The 23,950-nt window shown below is 39.4% G+C and overlaps 1 protein-coding gene, 1 non-coding gene and 1 pseudogene across 2 annotated transcripts in view; 2 read left to right on the plus strand and 1 right to left on the minus strand.

The window, feature by feature from the left end:
- Window positions 1–10,944, plus strand: part of PDK3 (pyruvate dehydrogenase kinase 3) — a 67,011-nt gene extending 56,067 nt beyond the window's left edge. The window contains exons 8-12 of the mRNA XM_049766776.1: window positions 28–129; window positions 715–825; window positions 4,156–4,269; window positions 6,272–6,411; window positions 10,860–10,944. Of these exons, the coding sequence (XP_049622733.1) occupies window positions 28–129; window positions 715–825; window positions 4,156–4,269; window positions 6,272–6,411; window positions 10,860–10,890 (498 nt within the window). The 3' untranslated portion in view covers window positions 10,891–10,944. The remainder of the gene's footprint in view (window positions 1–27; window positions 130–714; window positions 826–4,155; window positions 4,270–6,271; window positions 6,412–10,859) is intronic.
- Window positions 10,707–10,742, plus strand: LOC125999634 (uncharacterized; annotated as a pseudogene).
- Window positions 10,945–17,899: 6,955 nt separating the features above from the next.
- Window positions 17,900–18,006, minus strand: LOC126000101 (U6 spliceosomal RNA). Its single transcript, XR_007492467.1, has one exon. It is a non-coding gene; the product is annotated as a U6 spliceosomal RNA (small nuclear RNA).
- Window positions 18,007–23,950: the final 5,944 nt, after the last annotated feature.

Genomic DNA, 23,950 nt, shown 5'->3' on the forward strand with positions numbered 1-23,950 from the left:
GTGCTGAGAAATAGATTGTTATTTCAGAACTCCATGAGAGCAACTGTGGAACTCCATGAAGATAGAAAAGAAGGCTACCCAGCCGTGAAGACCCTTGTCACTCTGGGGAAAGAAGACTTGTCCATCAAGGTAACTCCATTTTTCGCATGTATCCTATAATGACTGGTGGATTTCAGTCTCCAAGCATCAAAGAAACACACGAGGAGGAGAAGACATTGAATGTCTCATTCCTAAATATAGAACTAGAGGGGCTAGAGTGATAACACAGTGGTAGGGTGTTTGCCTTGCACGCAGCTGACCCTGGACAGACCTGGGTTTGATCCCAGCATCCCGTATGGTCCCCCAAGCCAGGAGCGATTTCTGAGCCCAGCGCCAGGAGTAACTCCCGAGCGTCATCGGGTATGGCCCAAAAACAAAAAAAAAAACGAGAAAAAAAAGAATGGAACTTTATCTTTGGCTTAAGTTACCTTTTTTCAATCTGAACCCATTTTTCTAGGCAGCTATACTAGAGCTGCATTCATAGCTAAGCCTGGTCTGTTCCCATAACACAACTGTTCGCACATGTACCAGGTTTCATCTGGAGGGTTGAAGCTCTCTGTATTTTAGAGTAGTCTTTAGTTCTATCTTTAGTGCCTTGCATGTCTCCACTGAGTGTAGACTGACTGCTGCTGCTGCTGCTACTTTGAAAAAAAGAAATAATTTTGGGCATTTCAGATCTGTGACCTCGGTGGTGGGGTCCCACTCCGGAAAATTGATCGTCTCTTCAACTACATGTATTCCACTGCCCCAAGACCAAGTCTGGAACCTGTGAGAGCTGCCCCTCTGGTAAGTAGCATTAACTGCCACGTCAGGATAGATGGACCGAACAAAAGGACAGAACTGGCTCTCCCCACCCTCCCTTGTCACAGCACCAGCCTTGCTGAATTGGGATGTTTTCTGCCTCTTGAGAGGAAGGAAATTGTTTTTGCTGCTGTGATAACTCCTTGGGATTTAGATCCTACTCTATTCTGTGTCTAAGAAATACTAGAACTGATTGTGTCACTCCCACAGATAGAGGAAAGCATTTCTTGTGCTAATACTGCCACTCCTCTCGGAGAGAATGGAAGTTTAATAGCGAGTGAGCAATGGAGCAATACTGCAGCCCCGGCAGTGCCAGCGACCCAGGCCCTTTGGCACTGCTTACCATAGAGTCCAAATCTCCCCCAGGTCTTTCAACTTCCCCTGTCAAATGTGTTTATTTAATTAAAATGTTAAATTGTGAACACATTTGATTTGGGTATCAAAATGACATGAGCAGGAAACATATAGGTATGTCTGCATTTTCAGAGCCCTTTCTGAGTCTCACTCTGAAAATAACCTTCAGCCCTGTTAAAGACAGTGAGAAAAAGCCTTTGGTTACCATGGCAGCATTTAGATCCTGGTAGGGCCACACTTTTTTTCCCAGCTGAGTGTTTCTAATTGACAAACAACAATTGAACCCTTTGTCATTAAACACAGCAACATATCTATCATTCTGCAGAATGCTTCAGGGCATACATTAAGTTTCATTTTCAAGTTCTACCTGACTGATAAGTTCATAAGATTTTATTCTATTTGTATGAATAAAATTCAACATGTTGCATCTTTTATTCAAGACAGAGTTTGTTAACTTAGCATGTTAGAGGAAGGAACTCAAGAGGAAGTAATTTATAGAGGATTTCAGACAAATTCTTGAATTAGCAGGCCATGATACCTACTTAAACATCAGAATGAAGAAGAAAAAATACTGAGTCCATCTAGCCTTCCCTTGTTTAAAGGATGTAGGTTGTCTCCTCCAAGTCTCTGAGATAGCTGATATCTTGAGGGTAGCTGTTCTGTTGAAGTTTTGGTTTGGGGAACCTAAGCAGTTAATGTCAGAGATCTTAACATTCAGCATCTGCCCTTCCCTTTACGAATAAGGTCAGTACCTTGCCAGCATCAATTAGTTTTTTAGCAACACGACTGGCATTGGCTCTGCTGGGTACCAGTGGGCTCTCTGCTTGAAGGAATACGCCCACCAACAAAACTACTTCCAATTCCAGTGGAGCTCAGTATCATAAAACATTATTTCTTTTTCAGAAAGGTTCACCTAGCCCACTTGTCCTTGGTTGGACACCCTGAGAAAGGTTTTTCCTGAACCTTTCCAAATCCGAGTATGTTCTCCACCTTCCCACATGGTCTGGGCTTGTCTGTCTATTCATAGGCAGGTTGCATTGGGCCCAGAAATTGTTGACTGTTCGTTGGTAGATCTAAGGGCAGGCTCTAGACTTTGCAGGAATGGAAGAGGCCTATTTCCTGATCTGCTTCCTGTACATGTGGTATTGTGGCAGTGACAATTGTGGATAGCTGGTCTTCACTACTATCTCTGTGGCCTGCTAACAGCAGGGGCACTCCATCACATCCAGTACATTGAGCTCAGCCTTCTACCAAGGCAGGGTAGCAGGGAAGGGTAGGAAACAGCTAGAATCCATATAGCTTGTTAAACATTATACTATATAGTAACCATAATAGTAGCGTCTATTTATTTAGTTTTACTGTGTCATGTCCTGTGCTAAGTCTTGGTACTTCTTCTGTTTGTTTGGGGGCCTTGCGTACTAATGCTAAAGGCTTATTCCTGGCTCTGCACTCAGGAATTACTCCTGGCAGTGCTCAGAACATATGGGGCTGGGGATTGAACCCGGATCAGCTGCTTGCAAGACAAATACCCTGGCTGCTGTACTCTCTTCAGCTCCAACTTTTGTACTTTTTATATCACTTAATTCTTTTTTTTTTCTTTTTTTTTGTTTTTGTTTTTTTTTTGGGGGGGGGCCACACCCGGCGTTGCTCAGGGGTTACTCCTGGCTGTCTTCTCAGAAATAGCTCCTGGCAGGCACAGGGGACCATATGGGACACCGGGATTCGAACCAACCACCTTTGGTCCTGGATCGGCTGCTTGCAAGGCAAACGCTGCTGTGCTATCTCTCCGGGCCCATATCACTTAATTCTTAGGGCAGCTCTGTCTTGAGGCTTTTTATTACTTTGTTAAATATGAAAACAGTCTCTCTGAGGTTGATTAACCACTCAGATTGGCAAAAATTGTGGGCTTTCTCTTGGGTCCCTCTGAGCTTGAGACCCACGTGACCATGAGTACTTTACCCATTCTTTCAACTTTCTCTCCAGAGGGGCTGAAACTTGCAGTGTAATATTCTCTGTCTACCCCAGAGTCTATGAAAGCATTTGAGATATTCTTACTGTTCTTGTCACTCTCTAAGACTTCATTTGTCCAAAACTGACCATTAGACTTGTAATGCCTTGAGATATATAAGAGGATACTGAAATTTTCTTCTTCTTTTTTGGGGGTGTAAGGGGGTGATATCTCCTGTGCTTAGGACTTACTCCTGACTCTGCTCAGGGATTCCTCGTGAAGGTGCTTGGGGGACCATATGCAGTGCTGGAATTCAAATTGGGGTTGGTTGCATGCAGGTTGAGTGCATTAATCTTTGTACTGTCTCTCTAGCCCTGGACTTATATTCTTCAGAATATATGTGGACTGTAATACAGTAAAAATTTGGTACTATTCTCAACACCTTAGGAAGTATCCGGTCCAGAAATTGTTTTCTTTTTAGAAATAGCTTTGATATTTATAGATTTAAACTCCTGTGTGACTGTATTTAATTTCCACTTCAGAGAGCAGGGAGATATGATAATGGAACTTTAGAATGATATAGCTTAGTTTTGTCAAATTCCACTTGATTTGGGGTTTGCTTTTAAAATGCTGAAAGTGGGCCAGAGAGATAGTATAGGGATTAAGGCACTTGTCTTGCATGTGGGTAATCTGGTTCCCAGATTACTTCTCGCTTGAGCAGAGGAGATATGGCCCCAAACAGATACTAGAAGTTTTCTCTGAAATGCTTACAAAGGGCATTAGTCCAAAGTTGGAGCATTAATTTTTCAAACATTTGAGAAACCTTTGTGTAGAGTAAAAATGGATAATCTGCTATCGATGAACATATACATCATTGTTAAGGTTAGGTAAGCCATTAGTTTATTTGATGCAAGTCTGAGTCCAGAAATTTATTGCAGTCTTTTCAGTGTTCCTCATACCAATGTCTTCGCATTTGTCCCCATCTCACTGTGTTACTTTTCTTTGCTTTATAGGCTGGATTTGGTTATGGTCTACCAATCTCTCGACTCTATGCTAGATATTTTCAGGGAGATCTGAAACTCTATTCTATGGAAGGAGTAGGCACTGATGCGGTTATATATTTAAAGGTATTACATTTATTTCTTTTATATGAATTCATGTGTACTTGTTAAAGCTATAAGTTCTATTAGTTAATAGATACTAGCACTGTATCATCTCTTCACTTCAGTTTTATATAAAACTTTTATATCCCATCTTTGACTTTGGATGCTCAGATAAAAACAAATATGAACATGGAGATGTAAAAATTAAAATACCAAATCTTAAGAAATGTTTATCCATTAAAAGGCCCTGCCTGGAAGGAGATATTTTCATAAATGGAAGCTCCTTTAAATCTTTTAAAAGCATGCTGACTTTCTCAAAGTCCAAAGTATTTAATATCTTACTCCATTTATTTTAATAACCAAGTTCTCTATGAGAAATTGTCTTATTCATTAGTGGTGGTTATGTCAGAAATTTATATCTAAACTGTAGAATATTTGAGGTATTTTTGAATAGGTAGTTTAGTACAAAATTTTAAATCTATGACAGGGGCAGGGGTCAGAGAGATAGCATGGAGATAGGGTGTTTGCCTTGCATGCAGAAGGACGATGGTTCCATTCCCAGCATCCCCATATGGTCCCCCGAGCCTGCCAGGAGTGATTTCTGAGCGTAGAGCCAGGAGTAACCCCTGAGTGCTGCTGGGTGTGACCCAAAAACCAAAAAAAATCTATGATGGGCTGAAGAGATAGCACAGAGGGTAGCACAATTGACTTGCATGTGGCAGACCTGGGTTCAGTCCTTAGCACCCCATCTGGTCCCCTGAGCCCAGCCAGGAGTGATCCCTGAGCACAGAGCTAGGAGAGTAAGCTCTGAATACCACTAGGTGTTGCCTAAATCAATAAATCTATTGGGGGGGGAGTCTTTCTCTCACACCCCTAACCCTAAGCCACTGCTTCTCTTTTTCATAGATACCAGTCCCTTGCAGATCCTTCTGGAACTTAGTCTGCACTAATCCATATATGGGGGGGTGGGTACAGGGGTGATACAGTTTTATTCCACACGCATTATCTGAGCTCTTTTAAATCTTTTTACTTTATAATGTCTCAGAGAATTCATATAGAATTGGTTTATTCTATTTAATAGCTGTTATTGCATGTATTTTATATATATTTTATAATATGTTGAATCTCATAAATAATTAGTTATTTGGCATGTTCTTGTATCTGCCAATGCATCCAAAGTGTGATATATGTACATCTGATATGGTATTTGATAGCACTCTTTGAACTTACGTTCAATATGTACAAAACTTTGCTTTCTCTGGGCCCTTGGGGAAAATAGTTTCCAAGTGAATATTGTATGTAGTTATAAAACCATGCAGCCTCAGCCCTAAGGGTGAGGGAAGAGCATATGGGAGACAGGACAAAAATGGAGGTGTAGGGAGGACAAATTGGTGATGGAAATCCCCCCTGATTTTATGTAAATATGTACCTAAAATATTATTGTCAACAATATGTAAACCACTATGATCAAAATAAAAAAAGGAAAAAAAGAAAAAAAGATCACATTAATAATATATTTGTTCATAATGATTAGCATAATTTATATATCTTGTCTTCACTTTAAAAAATAAAGTAACATTTCTTGCTTTCTAAAGCTGAAATTAAAAAAAAAAACCATGCAGCCTCAAAATGGTTGGGTATCTCAAAATAATTTTTCTTCCTGATTATATGGATTTTACTACGGAATTTTTTAATTTTTGAGTGAGAGAAAAGCGCACTGTGATGCAGGGAGATTATTTCTGTTTCTGTGCATAGGGTTCACCATACCTAATGTTGTGGATCAAATTCAACCCTTTGAATTCTTCCCAGCTCTAGTAATGATTTTAAATGAGTGATTTTGTTCCTTGAATAAAAGTGGTAATTTTATCGTAAATGAAGTAAAATGCTAAAATGTCATTTTAATACAGTTCAAAAGAGCAGATCTGAAGAAATTGCTAATGTTTTAAATAATAAAATCTAGATTATTATAGAATGTGGGAAAAATGACAGTTTGGACATTTGCTGTCTATTTTTGTTTTTCCATTAGGCTCTTTCAAGTGAATCATTTGAACGTCTTCCAGTTTTTAATAAGTCTGCATGGCGTCATTACAAGACTATGCCTGAAGCTGATGATTGGAGCAATCCTAGCAGCGAACCCAGGGATGCCTCCAAATACAAGGCTGACCAGTAATTGATCAGTTTGCTTTCCATTACAAAATACCTCCTTTTTCTAGTGTATGTCATCCAGGTGATTGATAATTTTCAACCAGATCTTTGTGGTTTTATCATGGTAAAGCAAGGTAATCTCTAAAGAAGAACTAGAACAGTTTTTAAACCCTAGACCAGAGGGTATAGCTGAAATTGGGTAGCTGAGAAGCCCCACAAGTCTAGGAGTCCTTATACCGTGGAGGTCCTGATAGTAGTGAGCAGCGTGTACCCCACATGACATTTAGGGCTAAATTTAACTTACAATTTGTCACAGAAACTATGTAAGACAGTGTTGAGAAATTTGGGGAGCTAACCTTACAAACATATAGTAGTTAAAATGATTGGCAAAGGTAAATGAAATGTGGTTTATCCACACAAAAGAATATTGTCCAAGTTCTGGCATGTGCCATGTGTAAATGAATCTTGAAGTCATTATGTTAAGTGAAATGAACCAGATGCCAGAGGACAAATATTGTATGGTTTCATCTATAGAAGGCTCCTGGTAAAGCCATATTCACAGAGACAAAAAAATAGAATGGTGGCTGCCAGGTTCCGAGGGAGCAGGGAGATTAGGAGATGTTTAAAGGGGACACATCTTCAGGTGGGAAAGATGAAAAATTTCCAGAGATAGGACAGGAATGATTTTACTCCTGTCCTTGCTTTGGTCCTATTAAAAGAACTAGCTTTTACCATCTTAACAGGCAGGTAAATTTCATGTATGCACACATCTTTTTCTAATGAAGAAAGGAAAAATGATTGGTTTCAGAATAATATTTCTCATTATTTTACAGTAATAATGAAAAGGATTCAGTCTTCAGTTTTCAGTTTGGTCCTTTTGCTGCCCCTATCTAGAAGTTTCAATTCTGTCAGCAGCAGTTAAGGTTCTGTTAATTTAAAGCAGCCCTTTGCTACTAGTGTTGAACAAAATCAAATGTAGCTAAGCATGAAAAGAGAAGCCACTGTATTCTCACAGCCCAGAGATGACCACTGTTACATATTTGGGCATGATCTTCCAGGTAGTCATATATATATGCACATATAGATAGATAGATAGATAGATAGATAGATAGATAGATAGATAGATAGATAGATAGATAGGAGAGTGACATGTCTCATGAGATCATACCAGTCATTCCATTTCACAGCCAAATTTGGCTTCATTTAACTGTCTCCACCTTTTCAAATCAGCACATTTTCATCTCAGAAAAAAATTTTTGACTAGTCATCCCAAAGCTGAATAACACCTCTGAGCTCACTGCAGAATGTTTCAAATCTAGGACATATTTTTGTTGAGAGGACATTTGTCCTGTATAAGTGGCCCCTCTTCCAGAGAGAGAGCACAAAAGGCTGAGCACATGCTTTGCAAGCAGAGGCCCAGGTTTGATTCCAGCTGGAAGTGAGCCCCGAGCAGAGACCTATGAGTAGCTTTGGGTGCTGCCAGATGTGACCCTGAAACCACAAATTTTAGAAGATCCCATTTTGATTTGTCTGGTTTATGTTTTGAAATGTCATTATCTTGTTTCCCATTCTATGATTCCCTCTGAACTGGAGGTTCATCTGAGGGCCCAAATAGAGCATTTTTAAAACTGCTATTGCAATTTTATTATACATTTTTACTTATTACACTTATTACAGTTTATTACACTCAGAGACTGTGAGATTTGGTTAACCCTACATTCATATTGGCCTTAATTCAGATGATAGCTGTTGATACCTCTGTGGTATCATTTTTCCATTTTTACCTAGGAACTAATTTTGAGGTGTGCTATAGTAGTATATATACTACTAGTATATACTAATACTAATTGTACAAATTGTATGTGACATATCATTCCTGTGACATTGTTAATAGCCATTGTCCTGTAAAGTTCTTCCTCATCAGCTAATGACATTTATGAACCTTTCTGGAGTACAATTACTTCTATCAAAGCATATCTTTCTTCCCTTTGATTACCAAGTTTCAAGGTTAGATGAGAAGTTAAAAACCACCTTAAGTAGTAAAACATGAGATTTTTTGAGTATTTTTATGGATAGTATTATTTTATTGCTTTTATATATATTTCACCCATTATTTGGGTATAAATGGAATATTTTAAAAAGTACTGATTGAACGGAACTTTATGTTTCTGTGTAAATTGCATACAAGGTCAATGTCATTTCATTATAACATTGATGAAAAAAATCTTAACCCACCATTCTATAAAACAAGGATGTTATTTGTAGATCTGGTATCATTATCCATTGTTTTGCTTCAAGTTACAGTTATCAAGATCCAACAGATGAAGCTAAGTGAGAACTTAGAAGTATGTAAAAGTACATAAATCGTAAGTTTATAGCTTGATTAATTTTTACACCTCTTTCCAGCACCTGAAATCTCCCCTTTCCATTCAAACTCTTCTCCCTACCCTCCCTACCATATATTCATTATTCTGACTTCCACCCATTTCTTCTTGAACTCATAACAGAAGGAATATACAGTGTGTACTCTTTTTATGTTTGACATTCCAGAGGTCCTGCCATATTACTGACGGAGGCAAATGTTGGGTTTTTTTTTGATGCTTAGTTTGTCTCATCTTTGGCAGTGAAATCTATTTCAAACCAGATACTCAGTGTCTTTTTGATTACACCTGATCTGAACATTTTCTTGCTTTCTGGCCTAAGATGATATTTTCTTTTTTTTTTTTTTGTTTTTTGTTTTTTTTTGTTTTTGTTTTTGTTTTTTGTTTTTTCGGGCCACACCCGTTAGATGCTCAGGGGTTACTCCTGGCTACGCACTCAGAAATTGCCCCTGGCTTGGGGGGACCATATGGGACGCTGGGGGATCGAACCGTGGTCCTTTCCTTGGCTAGCGCTTGTAAGGCATACACCTTACCTCTAGCGCCACCTCGCCGGCCCCTAAGATGATATTTTCAAAGCTCATTTTTTTTTACCTTAGTGCCCCCATTCTAGAATCAGTCATTTCTCTCAAGGAGTCTCACTTCCTCTTAAGGAATAATAGATACCCACTGATCTGGGAGTTAGGAGTGCATATTACTTTTATTAGGCCCTTTTCTAGATAGAATTAGAAACCGTTCATCTACTTTTTATACAAACTCTAAGTTTATGTTGATACTTTGATTTTGTTTTCATTTTGCATTATTTGTCCCTAATATATTTTAATTGTAAATATTCTTCTCACCTTGAAAACCTCTTATTAACTTAAGACCACATAAAGGCATTTGTTTACAAATATAGTTTATCTAGCTTTGTAATTATAGAATTAATTGTAGAAAATACTTTTTCTGATGAATAATATAAAGGGTATCTGTTATACTGTTTTTTTCATCCTGTGGAAGAATTGTAATGGATCCCTGTGCAAAATTCACTCATCTCAGAGGATGAGATTTAGTGGAGTGGTTTCTTCACATTAGTACCCATGCACACACACAGTTCCCCAAGCAAGTTTATGTTAAATTTGCTCAAACCATAAGGATATATTTCCCTTTGATTCCATTATTTTTCTGAAAAGTAGTTAATATTTGGTAGTACTTCAACAGTCTTCATAGATAATGAGGTTCATTAGGATTGTAAAATATGGTCTTAATTGAATATTCTTTGAAAGGCAATTTCAAAGCTCTAGTTTAGTAGGTTTTGTGCTAATTATGAGTATTCACTTCTGATATCTTAGACAAATATATCCCAACAGAAAGCAAATTTTTAGTTTCTAAAATGGTTAGCCATACAAATTAAAGTGGATACATACAAATAGGATAATTGGTGGTGACCATGGTTATGTATTTAGTAGATATGGACATATTCACCAGGTGAACTTTTAGAAAAGCCGATTTTCTAAGCAGATGTTAATAACATCTCTATTAAACATAATTCACATAGCATAAAATTCACCAACTTTGACCCTTGGCACTGTGTAATTTTAGTACATTTTAACCACCACGAAAAGAAATCTTCAATCATCTTTTCTCATTCCTTTTTTTTTTTTTTTTTTTTGGTTTCTTGGGGCAGACCCGGTGATGCTCAGGGGTTATTCCTGGCTATGAGCTCAGAAATTGCTCCTGGCTTGGGGGACCATATGGGACGCCGGTGGGATCGAACCATGGTCCTACCTGGTTAGCCTCATGCAAGGCAAATGCTCTATCTCTTGTACCACTGCTCCAGTCCCTTTTCTCATTTCTAATTAGATTTTAAAGTGAGAATAAATTATTTATGTTTTACAATATAAGTAATGATATGGTAAATGCCTTTCCTAAGTAACTACAGTTAAGAAAAAGCAAAGTTAGTGTTACAGCTCTTTTAGAATTTGTCCAGGAAAAAAAAAAGAAAAAGCAAAGTTTTTGGACTTAGACTATATAAATGCCTCCTAAGTGTTTGTTAAAAGAGGAAAGGTTGTACTCATAAACTTATTCTGATTATTCTTATTTTCTTTGTAGGAACAAGATTAAGTCTAATAGAACTTTCTAAGGAAGTAAATTCATCATTCCACTTTACCCAGCAAGTATCCTTCCACATACCAAGAAAGAACTTTCCTCTATCAACTTCAAGTTTACGGCAAACATCAGACCTATTCCAGTTCTTCAGTGCGTTCTCTCCATACAACATCTGAAACCTTCTGTAGTATTTCTAGTTACCTTTCCTAGTACCACTAAAGTAACCTGGCATCATGTATTCTGTGGTTCTGTTGTTACTGTCACAAGAGAGCACAGAACCTCGTCGGTGCTCTAATGTGCTCAGTCTTCCCTCATTCTCACAGTTCAAAAATTTACCATCACTCCAGTGTTCTTGCTTCCTCCCCTATTCCTGGACAACAGCTCTCCGCTGTTGCTCTTTGTGACCAAATACCATGTTTGTCCCAAACAGGAAGTTGAAGACAGCAAGTTGAGTGTGTCTTGAGAATTCAGTGCCAGGGCCTTTCCTCTCATGACTCCCTCCTCACTCTGGGGTTTTGACTTCTTGCATCTGATTGTATTCAGTGTGAGGTGCGAGTATTTTTGCATTGGATTTCACACTTGGGATTATTGATTTTGCTTTAAATTTCTTTTGTGTACTTCCTTTCTGTTGATTAAAGTGTTCCAAAAGTTGTCTTGAAAATTTTCACTCCACTGCTTGGTTTCAAAGATCATAACTGTAGCTATCTTCTGGTCATTTTCAAGTTTGTAAGGAGTGGGAAGTAGAATTTGTATGCGTCTATAAAACTTTTGCTAATCAAAAATGGTACCTTTGCCATATTTTATGTAGTAATCTAAGGAATTAGAAGTCCCCGTGTGATGCACTTTACTAGTTATAAAATAGACCTTTTGAAGAAATGCCCTGGGGCATCTCAGTTTTTTGTTTGCCAGTTTTAGAATTATCTGTCTACTGTTTACTTCTTTGTTTTTGAAAGTTGGAAATGGCAGAGCACCTGGAGTAGTGAAAGATATACTTCATGGTATACTTCCCTGAGAAACAGAAGCTGTCAGATAGCATTGTTCCAAGCCTGCAACTTGGCCAGCTTGAGGGTTTGAGAGACTTACATATATTGCATGTAAGCCTACCCTACCCCCAGCACTGCATGTCCCACCCCCAGCACACTTGGGGGTAGTCCCCACAATAGCAGAAACAAAGAAACTATGACATCTAGAACCACACAAGATGTGCAGTTATGCCCAGTGCTGTGATAGTGAGGACCTTACCATGAGTAGGTATTATGTTCTGACCAGCTAGGTACACATGGGGCTTGTGATGGCTCTTTTTGTCTTAGTTCCACTGAATCTGGTTTCCTTTCATTTTCATGTTACTTAGGCTCCTGACAGCTACTTTCATCTATAGAAAGATCTCATCTTTTTCATCCTTATAAGTATCTCATCAAAGAACTCATCTAATCAGTTGGACCAAAGAAAGACTGATGTTCTTCCCAAGATAGGGATGATGAGATAGAGAAGCCGATTCAATCGGGCTTTTCCATTTGTTATTTGCTTGAGGCATAAAAGATATAAAAATAACAGTTTAAAAAATAAAAATAATAGTTTTGTTATTTACATTTAAATACAGAAACTTACATATAAACCATCTGATAGTATACCAGTATCATAATGAGGCTTCCATGTTCAATCATAGTTTTAGGTATTTTAATGTCTGACATGTTAGGGGGAGGAGACAATAGATATAGAAATTGCTACCTTCTGTCTTAATCTAGAAGGATCTTTACTGTGTTGTGGAGGATGCTCCTCAGATCTTATCCCCTCACAACAAGCTCCATTGTAAGAGTGGAAGGTGGAAATACTGTGTGGAAAAACTGTCAGGTTTCCTTTATAGTCCATTTTCAAAACTAAGGACATCTTGACTTATTGGTAGGCCGTTAGTAATATCTGCTCTGGCTTACTCATATTCACCTGGCCTCAGTGTAGAGGTATAAGAACAAGATTCTCTTTTGTATTTGTTTCCTGAATTAAGAATATAATTTTACTTCGAATAATTCCAGGGATCTATCACACCCTGAAAGTTTAGATGCAATTATGCATTTCTCCCTTTTATCTGCTGAGCATGGTTCAATGTTTTTAGGTGTTTGTTGAGTTGTCTTTAAGCATCAGCTAATTTCTTCATATAAATGATAGACATTGACCCTTTTAGCTGACTTTGTTTAAGTTCTCCAGTCCCTTCCTGTCTTCTCTTATTTACTCAGTTTTAAATATTTGAGTACTGTGTCTACTCTTTAGAATAGTGCCTGGCCAGTATTAGTTGAATCAATGAATGAAAATTGAGAGATTTTTCTGGGGTGGTTGGCAGCATTTGAATTCTTCAACTGTCTTTGTTTCCAGGTTTAAAATAGTTCGGTTCAGGAGATGCAGGAGTACTGAATTTTCTTTTCATAGTGCTTATCAATGCCTTCAAAATGTAGACAGAGACTGGAGAGACGGTATAGTGGGTACCTGCCTTGCATGCAGCTGACTTGGGTTTGATCTCCATGTGGTACCCCAATCCCTGCCAGGAGTAACTCCTGGGTGCAGAGACAGGAGTAACCTCTGAGCATTTCAGGTGTGGCCCAACCTCCCTCCCCAATGTAGACAAATGAAGGGAAGTAAGTAGGAGAGGATTCCTTGGAGGTATCTGTTCTCTTGTCTCACAATACCAGATTTGGACTCATTTGTGTTCTTTCCAGCTAATCAAGGGATGTGTTTCTGTAGCCTTGCTTATAGATTCCAAAGAAATGTATAACCAGCAACTAATTTGGTCCTCATAATACTATGAGAGGTGGACCATGCTCTCTTATTTATATGAGTACCAAAGCAGTTCACTGGTTGGCTTAAATGACAGTACAAACCAAAGTATAAGTAACTGGGTCTTTTTTCCTAGACCCCTGTGTACCAGGTAATTAGCATTATGTCTTGTGAGGAATTTATTGGATATGTTAATTATCAAGGGGAATAAACCAAATTTTTTAAGCAATGTAAGATACTTGCACTACTCAGGAGAGGTGTTCTTTGTATGTTTTCATTTTGGTAGAGTTAGAGATGATAATCCAATAGATTGGCAGCTTTTACCTGGAAAGATAGGCAGCTTAAAGTATATAGCAATAGGTAATCACTAGTTATTTAGTCTATGTTTGACTGAACAGTGTTCACTGCTAGCCCTTTCAGACCGAGATTCCTTATTTGAGAGCTATTACTTACGTACACTCTTTGGTGGACTGGATTTTCACCTGCACTTAGATTTCTTGCATATTTTTAAAATGTGTGTTTTGCTATTCCTTATGAACAGTAGCAGAGCAAACTCTTAGTTTCTTGGGTCACATCCTTTCCCCCTTGATTCTCTGGGGACATCACTTTATACAGTGGAAATGAGGAAACTCCAGGGAATTCACTTATAGGGGCCTGCTACCCCAGGACAGAAGAGGCTCATGTTTCTATTCTGTGGGGTTCTACGAAGCCAGCATTTTTGTGACAGGCTCCCAAGTTATTGCTTATCTCCTCTGCATACAAGTTGCCCCTGGGATCACAATCTCTTCTCCTAGGTTTACCCTGTGCCTCCATGCACCATGCACATAGTTTCTCTACCTGTCATTGTCCTTGTTTCTTAGAGAAACGATGGGTTATGTTCTGTGAACCTGCTCACCAACTGCCCAGCAACTGGCCTGCTTGGTCAATTCTCCTTTGATTAGTTCCCAACTTCGTTGGGTCTGTCAGATGCTCTCCAGGATCTGGGGTGGTAGTTTTTATTAGTTGTATTATAGATAATTTTTTTCAGTTTTTCAAGGAGGTGGGTGATAAAGGGCAAAAGCACTTACACAAACACACCTTTATTCTGCATCTTTCCCAGCAGTCCAGGTGCTTAAACATTGACTTTGAAGATAATGTCCTTCCTAATCATATTCTATTTATTAGTAAACAGAGGAATCAAATCATATAACAAGACAACCATTAATAGCTTAATCAATATGGGATTTTTGTTTATTCTGTGTGCATAGAGATAACTTTTAACTCAAACTCTTATTGCATTGATTAGATATACCAGTACTTTCTGGTTTGAAAAATAAGGAAATGTGACATTTTAATAAGCTTAAGTTATTAGCCATTGTCACTTTTTAATTAAATATGATAAAGTAGTTCAGATTGGCACACAACCAGAATTACCAAGAGAATAGCCACTACTTTTTGGGAACAATTTTCTATTTTTACTGCCCCACTGAGGGGATTAACCCTTTGGAGAGCTTTGCTGTTCCTCAGGTTTTCTTACCTGCCTTTTCAGGTGGTACATCCTCACCAGAAGTACTTTATTGTTCAGGGATGTCTATTGAGGTGGGCTGTTGTTCCGAGGCCTTCTATGTTGGAAGCACATGAGCGAGCTAGCATTTCCAAAATGCAGTTGCAAGTAGATCTCAAGTTGTGGTCTCTGTGGTCTGTTTTGTAGACCCGAAGCCTCCTTTCCTCAGTGGGAACCTTTCTCCCCCTCAGAGCTGCCTGGGCCTTACTTGGTGCCCCAAGTCCACCCTTGTGCAGTGCCTTCCCCTCTAACCAGAGGCTTAGCTTGGGTTTCACTCTGGGGCAAAATGGAGACTTGAAACAGGGGCTTGAACATATCCCCACATGTAAAGGGGGTGAGTGAAAATGGCAGCCAGGGGTACCGTGGAAAGCTAAAGAATATCCATCGGTCCACTTGAGGAAGTGTGTCTGTGGTGTGTGCTAAGACTTGGGCCAGTGGCTGTGACCACCATCTACACTTATGCCTGCTCTGCTATAGGAGACAGATGAGGCACACAAACAGGAATGTTTCTAGTTCCTACGATGAAGATAAGTGCTATAGAGAAAAGGTAAGATAGAAAGGGAGCTCCAAACCCTTTAAATGTTGTTTTCATCATAGATTTGTTCCCTAGATGAGGAGATGCCATTTATGGACTCTTTTTATCTCAGTATCTATTCATCTGATTTTTGGAGTGAATCTTCTTTGGTGCCTGGTGATGTGTGAGACTTCTGGGGACCCTGCTGAGTGCTTCCCCCTCCCCCTTTGTGCTTTGGGTAGATCAAGAAGAGCCTGTTTGGTATTTCATTGTCTCCCAGACCAGCGGGAACCATGGGTGGGTGAGAGGCAGCCAGCTTTTACAATCAAATTGCATTGAACTGCTGTTTCCTCATAACAAAATGCAATTACCATAGGCTCTGAATCCTTCTATGGACTTCAGAAATTACCATTTAAATAAAAACGTCCCACTTACAGCATCTGGCTGCTACTGCCAGAGTTAAAATAGCTGCCTTTAAGGAGGAGTGACCCACTTGAGCACTTCCAAACTGATGTTTGAGGGGGAACAGATCATCCAGACAGGCTTTGCTCTCCAGTATGCAGGTTGGCATCAGCTGTATTCACCTCTAAATGAGGACGAATTCCGGAAAGTCACAACTCTACAATGGAAGATAAATTTTCTGTGAGCCCAATGGTAGGATCCAGGTGACATTTCTATTGTGACACATCTAGAGCCCAGTAGAGCTTGGCCAGACATTTTTATTTCTTATACCTGCTGGACAGTGATCAAACTGAACCATTTTCACTCCCATTACCATGGGATGCACCTTAGGGCCTCTTGAAAGTCTCCAAACAAAAGACTTTGTGCCTGCCACTCTTTGCCTCTCCCTCCCTGCTGGCAGCTGGAGGCAGTGACTGGTGTCTTCCATGGGGTTTGCCTGTTGCTTCAAAGCCACAATTTGATGCCTGGAGTCCCAAGTTCCTTTGGGATGATTGGTAACATTTTTGTGCTATGTTTTCTTAAATGTTAGCGAACTGAGAGTAAATTTGTGATAATAGCAGATCCAAGCAGCTTCCTGTGAAAAGAGTGTGAACTTAACCTGAAAAATATTTCTCTGTTCTATAAATCTCCCAGTGACATTTGGATTAATCAAGCATAATTAAATGTAGTTAGATTTTTGTCAGATTGTAGTTCAAAATAATATTCATCTATGGAGAGGGTAATATATTCTGTAGAAATTTTATTAAGCACTTTAGTTAAGCAAGCACTAAGGAGAACAAAATCAGCCTCAGGAAGGTTAATTACTTAAAAAACACAAAGTATAGTAGATTATGTAAATGATTTTAATTTTGAATACCATGGCTGGAGCTTTAATTTACATAGAGAGGTATTTGGGATTTGTTTTTTTTTCACATATTTTTCTGGAAGTGTAGTATTGTAATTGTATTCTCTAAAATTTCTAATCATCTTTAGATTCTATTAAGTTTGCTTAACTTCTTCATTTTATAGTTTCCCAAAATGAAGAGCTGTATTCTTTCAAATGTGGCTAATTATTTTAGGATTCCTCTAAGCTTATTTCAATTATTTTAAGAACTGTGTTCTTTATTTCTCTGCTTTTAATGAAGTGACCTTTTAAAGAGGAGTATTAGGAGAAAGAATGTATAAAACAGTATTCCATAGTGCCTGAACCCTCAGCCTATGTAAGTATTTTAAAAGGTAAATCCTAAGAGGGCTGGATAGAATATAGTGGGTCAGACATTTGCCTTGATTGCCACCAACCTCGGTTTCATCTCCAAAATCCGATCTTTACCCCAAGCCTGCCAGGAGTGATCTCTGAGCTCAGAGCCAAGAGTAAGCCCTGAGCACTGCTGGGTGTGACATAAAAAAAATCAGAGAAAAGAAGGTAAATCATAAGTGTGTAGTTATAATGATCAATCTTTATTTTAGTCATTTTCTTAAAGATGTAAAGACGTCATATTTTTTATGTTTTTTATTTGTTCTCAGAATTACATTTCACTATTCTCTGTGTGTCAGGATTCATTGATAAGAATTTCCATGGATATCTCTGAAACTCAGATTATGTTCCGATTTGAGAGTTCTTGTCTACATATCTAGAGCTTGAGGTTCAAAAGTATTGTTTCCTCAGGACCCCAAGATTACCCTAGAAACAAATAGTGCCCATATCCTGTGATTCTTTCTGCTTTGGGCTTTTTCATGATGAATGGTGTGCAAGTATCCTTTGGTACTTTTTTTTTTCTAAAAAATATGGAACGCTTCACGAATTTGCGTGTCATCCTTGCGCAGGGGCCATGCTAATCTTCTCTGTATTGTTCCAATTTTAGTATATGTGCTGCCGAAGTGAGCACTCCTTTGGTACTTTTATCACACCTAGGTTTTCCTAGAAAAATCCTACAATTTGATTTTAATCGAGTCCTTCATGGGTCTGGAGAGATAACACAGTGGTAGGGCATCTGCCTTGCCCACAGCCAATCCAGGACAGACAGTGGTTCAAATCCTGGTATCCCGTATGCCCCCCCCCCCCATGCCTGCCAGGAGCAATTTCTGAGCACAGAGCCAGGAGTAACCCCTGAGCATCGCCGGGTATGACTCCCCCCAAAAAACAAAAACAAAACAAAAAAAAACAGTCCATTAGGGCTAGACAGAAAGTACAGGGTGGATGGTGTTTTTCTTGCATGAAGCTGACTTCGATTTGATCCCTGGTACTGCTTATATTCGCCTGAGCATTGTCAGGAGTGAAATCGGAATGTTTCTGTGTGTGGCCCTTCCACACACATGCAAAAAAAAATTCTATTAAAAGAATTCTAACTTTTGCCATGTTAACAGTGAACTGATAATTTGTATTATTTGTATAACTTTTCCAAATGGGCCAAAACATCACATATCTCAATTATTGTATATACTCTATAAACTATATATATATATATGTGTGTGTGTGTGTGTGTATGTCAAACTCTGGTACTTATGAGCAGTTTAACTACTCTTTGTCTTTGCCTTTTGAACTGGTCAAAAATATCAGACTAGAGTAAGTGCACATTATAACAGCTACTTACTGTTTTTAAATATTCTTAAGTTTTGGGGCCAGAGCAATAGCATAACAGATAGGGCCTTTGCCTTGCACCACCTATGTGGGTTTGATCCCTCATGTCACATATGGTCTCCCGAGCCTGCCAGGAATAATTTCTGAATGTAGAGCCAGGAGTAACCCCTAAATGCCACCCAGTGTGGCAAAAAAAATCCCCCTCTAAAAATTATTCTGAAACTTCTTTTTGGCATGAAATGATAAGAATCTGAACATACCATCCTGTTTTGGCTGTTCATATGTGCTAGGCAGTAGAAAGGCAATTACAGGGGCCAGAGAGATAGCAAAGCAGTAGGGCATTTGCCTTGCACACAACCGACATGAGATGGACCTGGGTTTGATTCTTGCCATCCCATATGGTCCCCTGAGCCTGCCAGGAGCGATTTCTGAGTGCAGAGCCAGAAATAACCCCTGAGCGCTGCCAGGTATGGCCCCCAAAAACACAAAATAAAATAAAAAGGCAATTACAAAAGACAGATTGGAAGTGAAAGGCATTTTTGCCATTTAGCTAAGCTAAATAAGTATAATTTGGAAAATAGGTAGGATGAGGAGTAAACATTTATTTTGTTGTCTGTAACACCCTGGAATTCCTTTCTTTTACATTCCTTTCATCTTTTGAACTGTTAAACCATGGGAAATTTTAATCAGTTTATTTTCCTAGTTTTGGGGCCACACCCAGCAACTTGGGTTATTCCTGGTTGTGCTAGTAGGACCCTATGGGATGCTGGGTCCTACACAGTCCAGGTTGACTGTGTGCAAGGCAAGCACCCTACTCACTATACTATTCCTCAAGGCCCTAATTGTTATTTATAAAGGCACCAACTTTGTGGTCAAAATTACTGCCTTTATCTAGAAAGCTTCTGAGATCATGTTATCCCTCATGCTTAATTAGCACAAATAGTTCAAAATATTTACAGCTAAAGCGTGGAGTAACCAGGATCTACAGTTCTGGAGATAGCCTGCCACTGGCAAGGGAGCAAGCTGAGTTTTGCACCAGGCTGTCAGGAGGCAGGCGTGGCCTGACCATTGTCACCAGCTTTAAACAAACTAGACTAGAGGAGTCTTGCCAAGATTTATCTTATCCTTTATCTTCTAACTCTGTAGCTTCCTGGAGAAAGTGGCCCATAAAGTCCTTTGGCAATTTATTCCCACTTTTCAAGGTTCCTGTTCAAGCTGGCATGTGAATTTGACCACTAAATTGCGCATACACATAAAAAAACATTTTAAAACTAGAACAAGCTAAATGTATCTTGACAGATAGCCAGCCAAGGCAAGGCTTACCTTAAAAATAGCAAATACTGGGGCCGGAGCAATAGCTCAGCAGTAGGGCCTTGCACACAGCTGACCCAGGACAGGCCTCTATTTGATCCCTGGTGTTCCATATGGTCCCTCAGCCAGGAGCAATTTCTGAACACATAGCCAGGAGTAACCCCTGAGCGTCACTGGGTGTGGCCCAAAAAAATGGGCCGGTGTTTGAGTGTGTTAGGGCAACATGGTAACTGTTTTTGAAGAGCGGCACATGCCCCTTTTAGCATTCTCCCTAACCCCGATCTCTGTAGAGTTCCTTGGTGTTAGATTAGTTGTGGTTGTAATTGCTGCCTCAGGTTTGCTGTCCACTATCTGTTGTTCTGTGTTCATATCCTCACAAAAGTATACACAGCTTGCCATTTGAATAGATCACAAATGTAGAATGCAAGTTGTGAATACTTGAATTTGTGAAATACTTGAGCCAGATGAGGCAAGCAACGTGGAAAAATAAATCTACCATTGTGAGCTTCTTGCATACTGTGCACCACTGTAAAATGACTTGCTTGAATGAACTTTTCTCTAACTCCCTCATAAAAGAAACAGCTACTTAGCCCACAATAACTAGATATGTGAAACAAGTTCATTACAAGGCCTGCAACCATCATTCCAGTCTTATCTGGGTCACTGCATCTGTCAACTTAGTCTTGGTGGTGATACATGTAAGAGTGTGTCCCATGTTCACAAGCAGCCTTGTGGTTTGTGAGGGAGATCAGGCACGTTTTGCTCTCATGTTCTCTGTTTGGGGACTTGACTAGTACCTGGTCGTAAATCAAAGTTGATTTTGGTCTGAGGTCATTCATTGCTCGATGTCCCATTGAAAAAGTGTTTTGCTTTGGATTGTGGGGAAAACAACTGGAGAAGTGTGTGGCTCAGATACTGTTTCCCCTGTATGGCCATCCGGGACATTTGTCACAGTCCAACTAGTGCTGGAGTGCCCAGGTGGATCTGTATTGCAATCACAATAAATAAACTGGTAGTTGTGATTCACTATGTGGTGTGTGTTTCTTTCCCTGAGTCTCATCCCTTTCTTTCTCTTTTATTTTTATTTTATTTTTAGGCCTGACAATGTTAGGGTTACTCCTGGCTCTGTACTCAATAATTACTCCTGGTAAGAGAGAGAAGAAAAATGTCATCGGTATAGACAGGAAGGAGTAAGGGTGGGAGGGTGGTGGGAACTGCACCCTGATGAAGCTACATTTGGACATTGTGTGACTGAAGTATATGACATTGCATGCCTGAAACTCAATCATGAACTTTGTAACTGTGAAAAAAATGAAATAAACCACATACAAAAAAAGAATTAATCCTGATGGAGCTCAGGGGATAGAGCACTTTAGCCTTATGCAAGACAAACACCCTACCTGCTATAATATTCCACCCCTGTGGTCTCCATCTCACCTATAAACTTTGTCTTCCATGTGCTCAGCCTCTGAAATTCAGTATGTAGAGCAGTACCAAATATTCTTGCAAGTTCTTGGAAAAAAGGATTCTTATGATAGATTGAAGGAAAAAAATAGGCTATTTGGATAGAAGGGACATTGAACTCACCTTTTTGGAAAACAGATGCCAAAAAGAGGAGTACAGGGGATGTGCATGAGGCACATCCTGATTCAGTTGCCAGCACCACATGCAATCCTCTGAGCACTGCCAAGAGTGATCCCTGAGCACAGAGCCAGGAGTAAGAACAGAGAATATCTCGGTGTGACTCCCCCCAAAAAGCTGCTTAACATTAAACTGCTACTAATGGTCTTTTTCTAAATTATCAACATAGAATGGTAACCACATTATATATTGTTCAAGCTAAAACACTAGAGAGAATGAGCACTAATAATAACACTGCTGTAAAACCTACCAACAGACATACCTGCACTGTCCTGGGCAATCAGGGTTGTTACATTATCAGGGCTATGAAGAACCAGTTTCAAGACTTGAAATGCTGGGGAGATGCAGATTTCTGCACTCTACTCCACTGATTCAAATTCTCTGGGGCATAGACTTGGGGGTCTATAGTTTAACCAATGCCCAGGTAATTTTTTAACTCTTCAAGTGTAAGGACTGCTGCCTTATGTGCTATGCAGAAAATAAATACAGTTTTGAGTTAAAGGGGTGATCAGTTTTCTGGCCTGATCTGAGGAAGCAGGGTAGCATTGGCACCAGGTCCCAGTGCCTCAAAGGACATTGGGCTGCAGGTTTGTGCTCCCTAGGTAATTATGAGATGTAACCTTCATGGACTTTACTAACACTATTCTCCCAAGCATTCGCTAGTGGGTGAGTATCTTTGTCCTTTTTTAATCTGAGAGCTATATAACTGTTACCAAGTATATGTATTAATCACTAAGAAACAAAACTACTGAAGCCAAAAATGTGGGTTCAAATGATTCTTATAGAAATTAGCATGCTTACTTTGAGTCCTGTCACATCCATATTAACTGTGTCTTAGTTACCTTAATTATAAAATTGGGGAGTTAGGGTCTGAAAGATCATACATGGGTTAAAGCATTTGCCTTGCACACAGCCAATCCTAGTTCAATCCCCAGCCCAACACAGAACCGAATACTCTTGGATTAGGAGCACCATTGAATGTGATTTAGCCCCTTCCCAATTTAAATAGCTACACGTGCAGTTGTTACACAATTATTAGAAGCTATTGAACTTGTAAATCACCATTGGTTGCCATCTTTACTTGGTGTGGATGCTTAAAGGCAAGTACCTGTGTCATTTATGTTGGGATCCCTATTACCACAAACTCCTCCATGATTGCTGGACATAGGTCTGGAGACCTCCACGCACTGCTGGGGTGGCCCTGGTGACCCCTGATACTGCAGGGCCCAGACAGCACCACATCTTTGGGTTCTGGCTTTGAACCATCTGGCCCAATTGGGCAAGTACTGTTAGGAGTGGCCACTGGACCTACTGAATACAGCTTGATATCATACCCTTCCCACCAAAGAAAATAACCCTTTTACAGTCAGAACTGCATGGCATACCAGTTCTCATAGTTCATAGAAAAACCACCAATCATCCATCTCTTTGAATCCCAGTTGCTCTCAAGGGCTGACTTTGGGATCTCAACATGGTTGCAACAGAATCTCCAAGGCCTGTGCCCCGCTTAAGATTCATTGCAGAGATCACATGATCTCTGGAAATTAAGAACTCCCTGGGAAATTGTGCTATGTGATAATATTGATAACTTCAGATAGGGCCGGAGAGATAGCAAGTGGTAGGACTTTTTGCCTTGCATATGGCTGACCAGGAGGGACCCAGTTCGATTCCTGGTACCCATATGGTCCGCCAGCCTGTCAGGGGCGATTTCTGAGTGCAGAGCCAGCCAATCAATACATAAAGTTTTTTTAAAAAGATACTACAAATAAAATCCCAAAGCGATACAGAATAGTAGGCAATAACCAGAATAATGGTCCCAAATGAATCCTCTCTACCTGGATAAAAAAAACTGCAGGCCTACAGTTTTGCTATTTTACTGATGTTCTATTTAATGTGTAATTGGAAGATGATACTTAAAATGGAGAAAGGGCCTTACTGATTTGGATTGAGGGCAACTAGGCAGTCTTTCTTCTGTGCAAGTAACTCTAAGCTAAGCTAATGATACTCTTATTGTTCTCTGGCATCCTTGTCCAAACAATTTGCCAGTCCAATAAACATGTTAATGATTCAACAACAGTGATGGATGTAGAAGCTTTTTGATAGTTCTTTAGTAACAGTTTAGTATAATCATGTAATCTAAAGTTAGAGATAATTTTTGTCACCTTAGCACAATAATTGAAGCAGAGCTTACTATATGAAACTGCATTTCTCTTCAGGCTTTAACTGTTAACAATCACAATTTATGGTGATTTTAAAAATCAAAGTCTAGGGGAATATAAAACAGGGAAACTAGACAGGAA

This window comes from Suncus etruscus, chromosome X (genome assembly GCF_024139225.1).
Source record: "Suncus etruscus isolate mSunEtr1 chromosome X, mSunEtr1.pri.cur, whole genome shotgun sequence".
NCBI lineage: Eukaryota > Metazoa > Chordata > Mammalia > Eulipotyphla > Soricidae > Suncus > Suncus etruscus.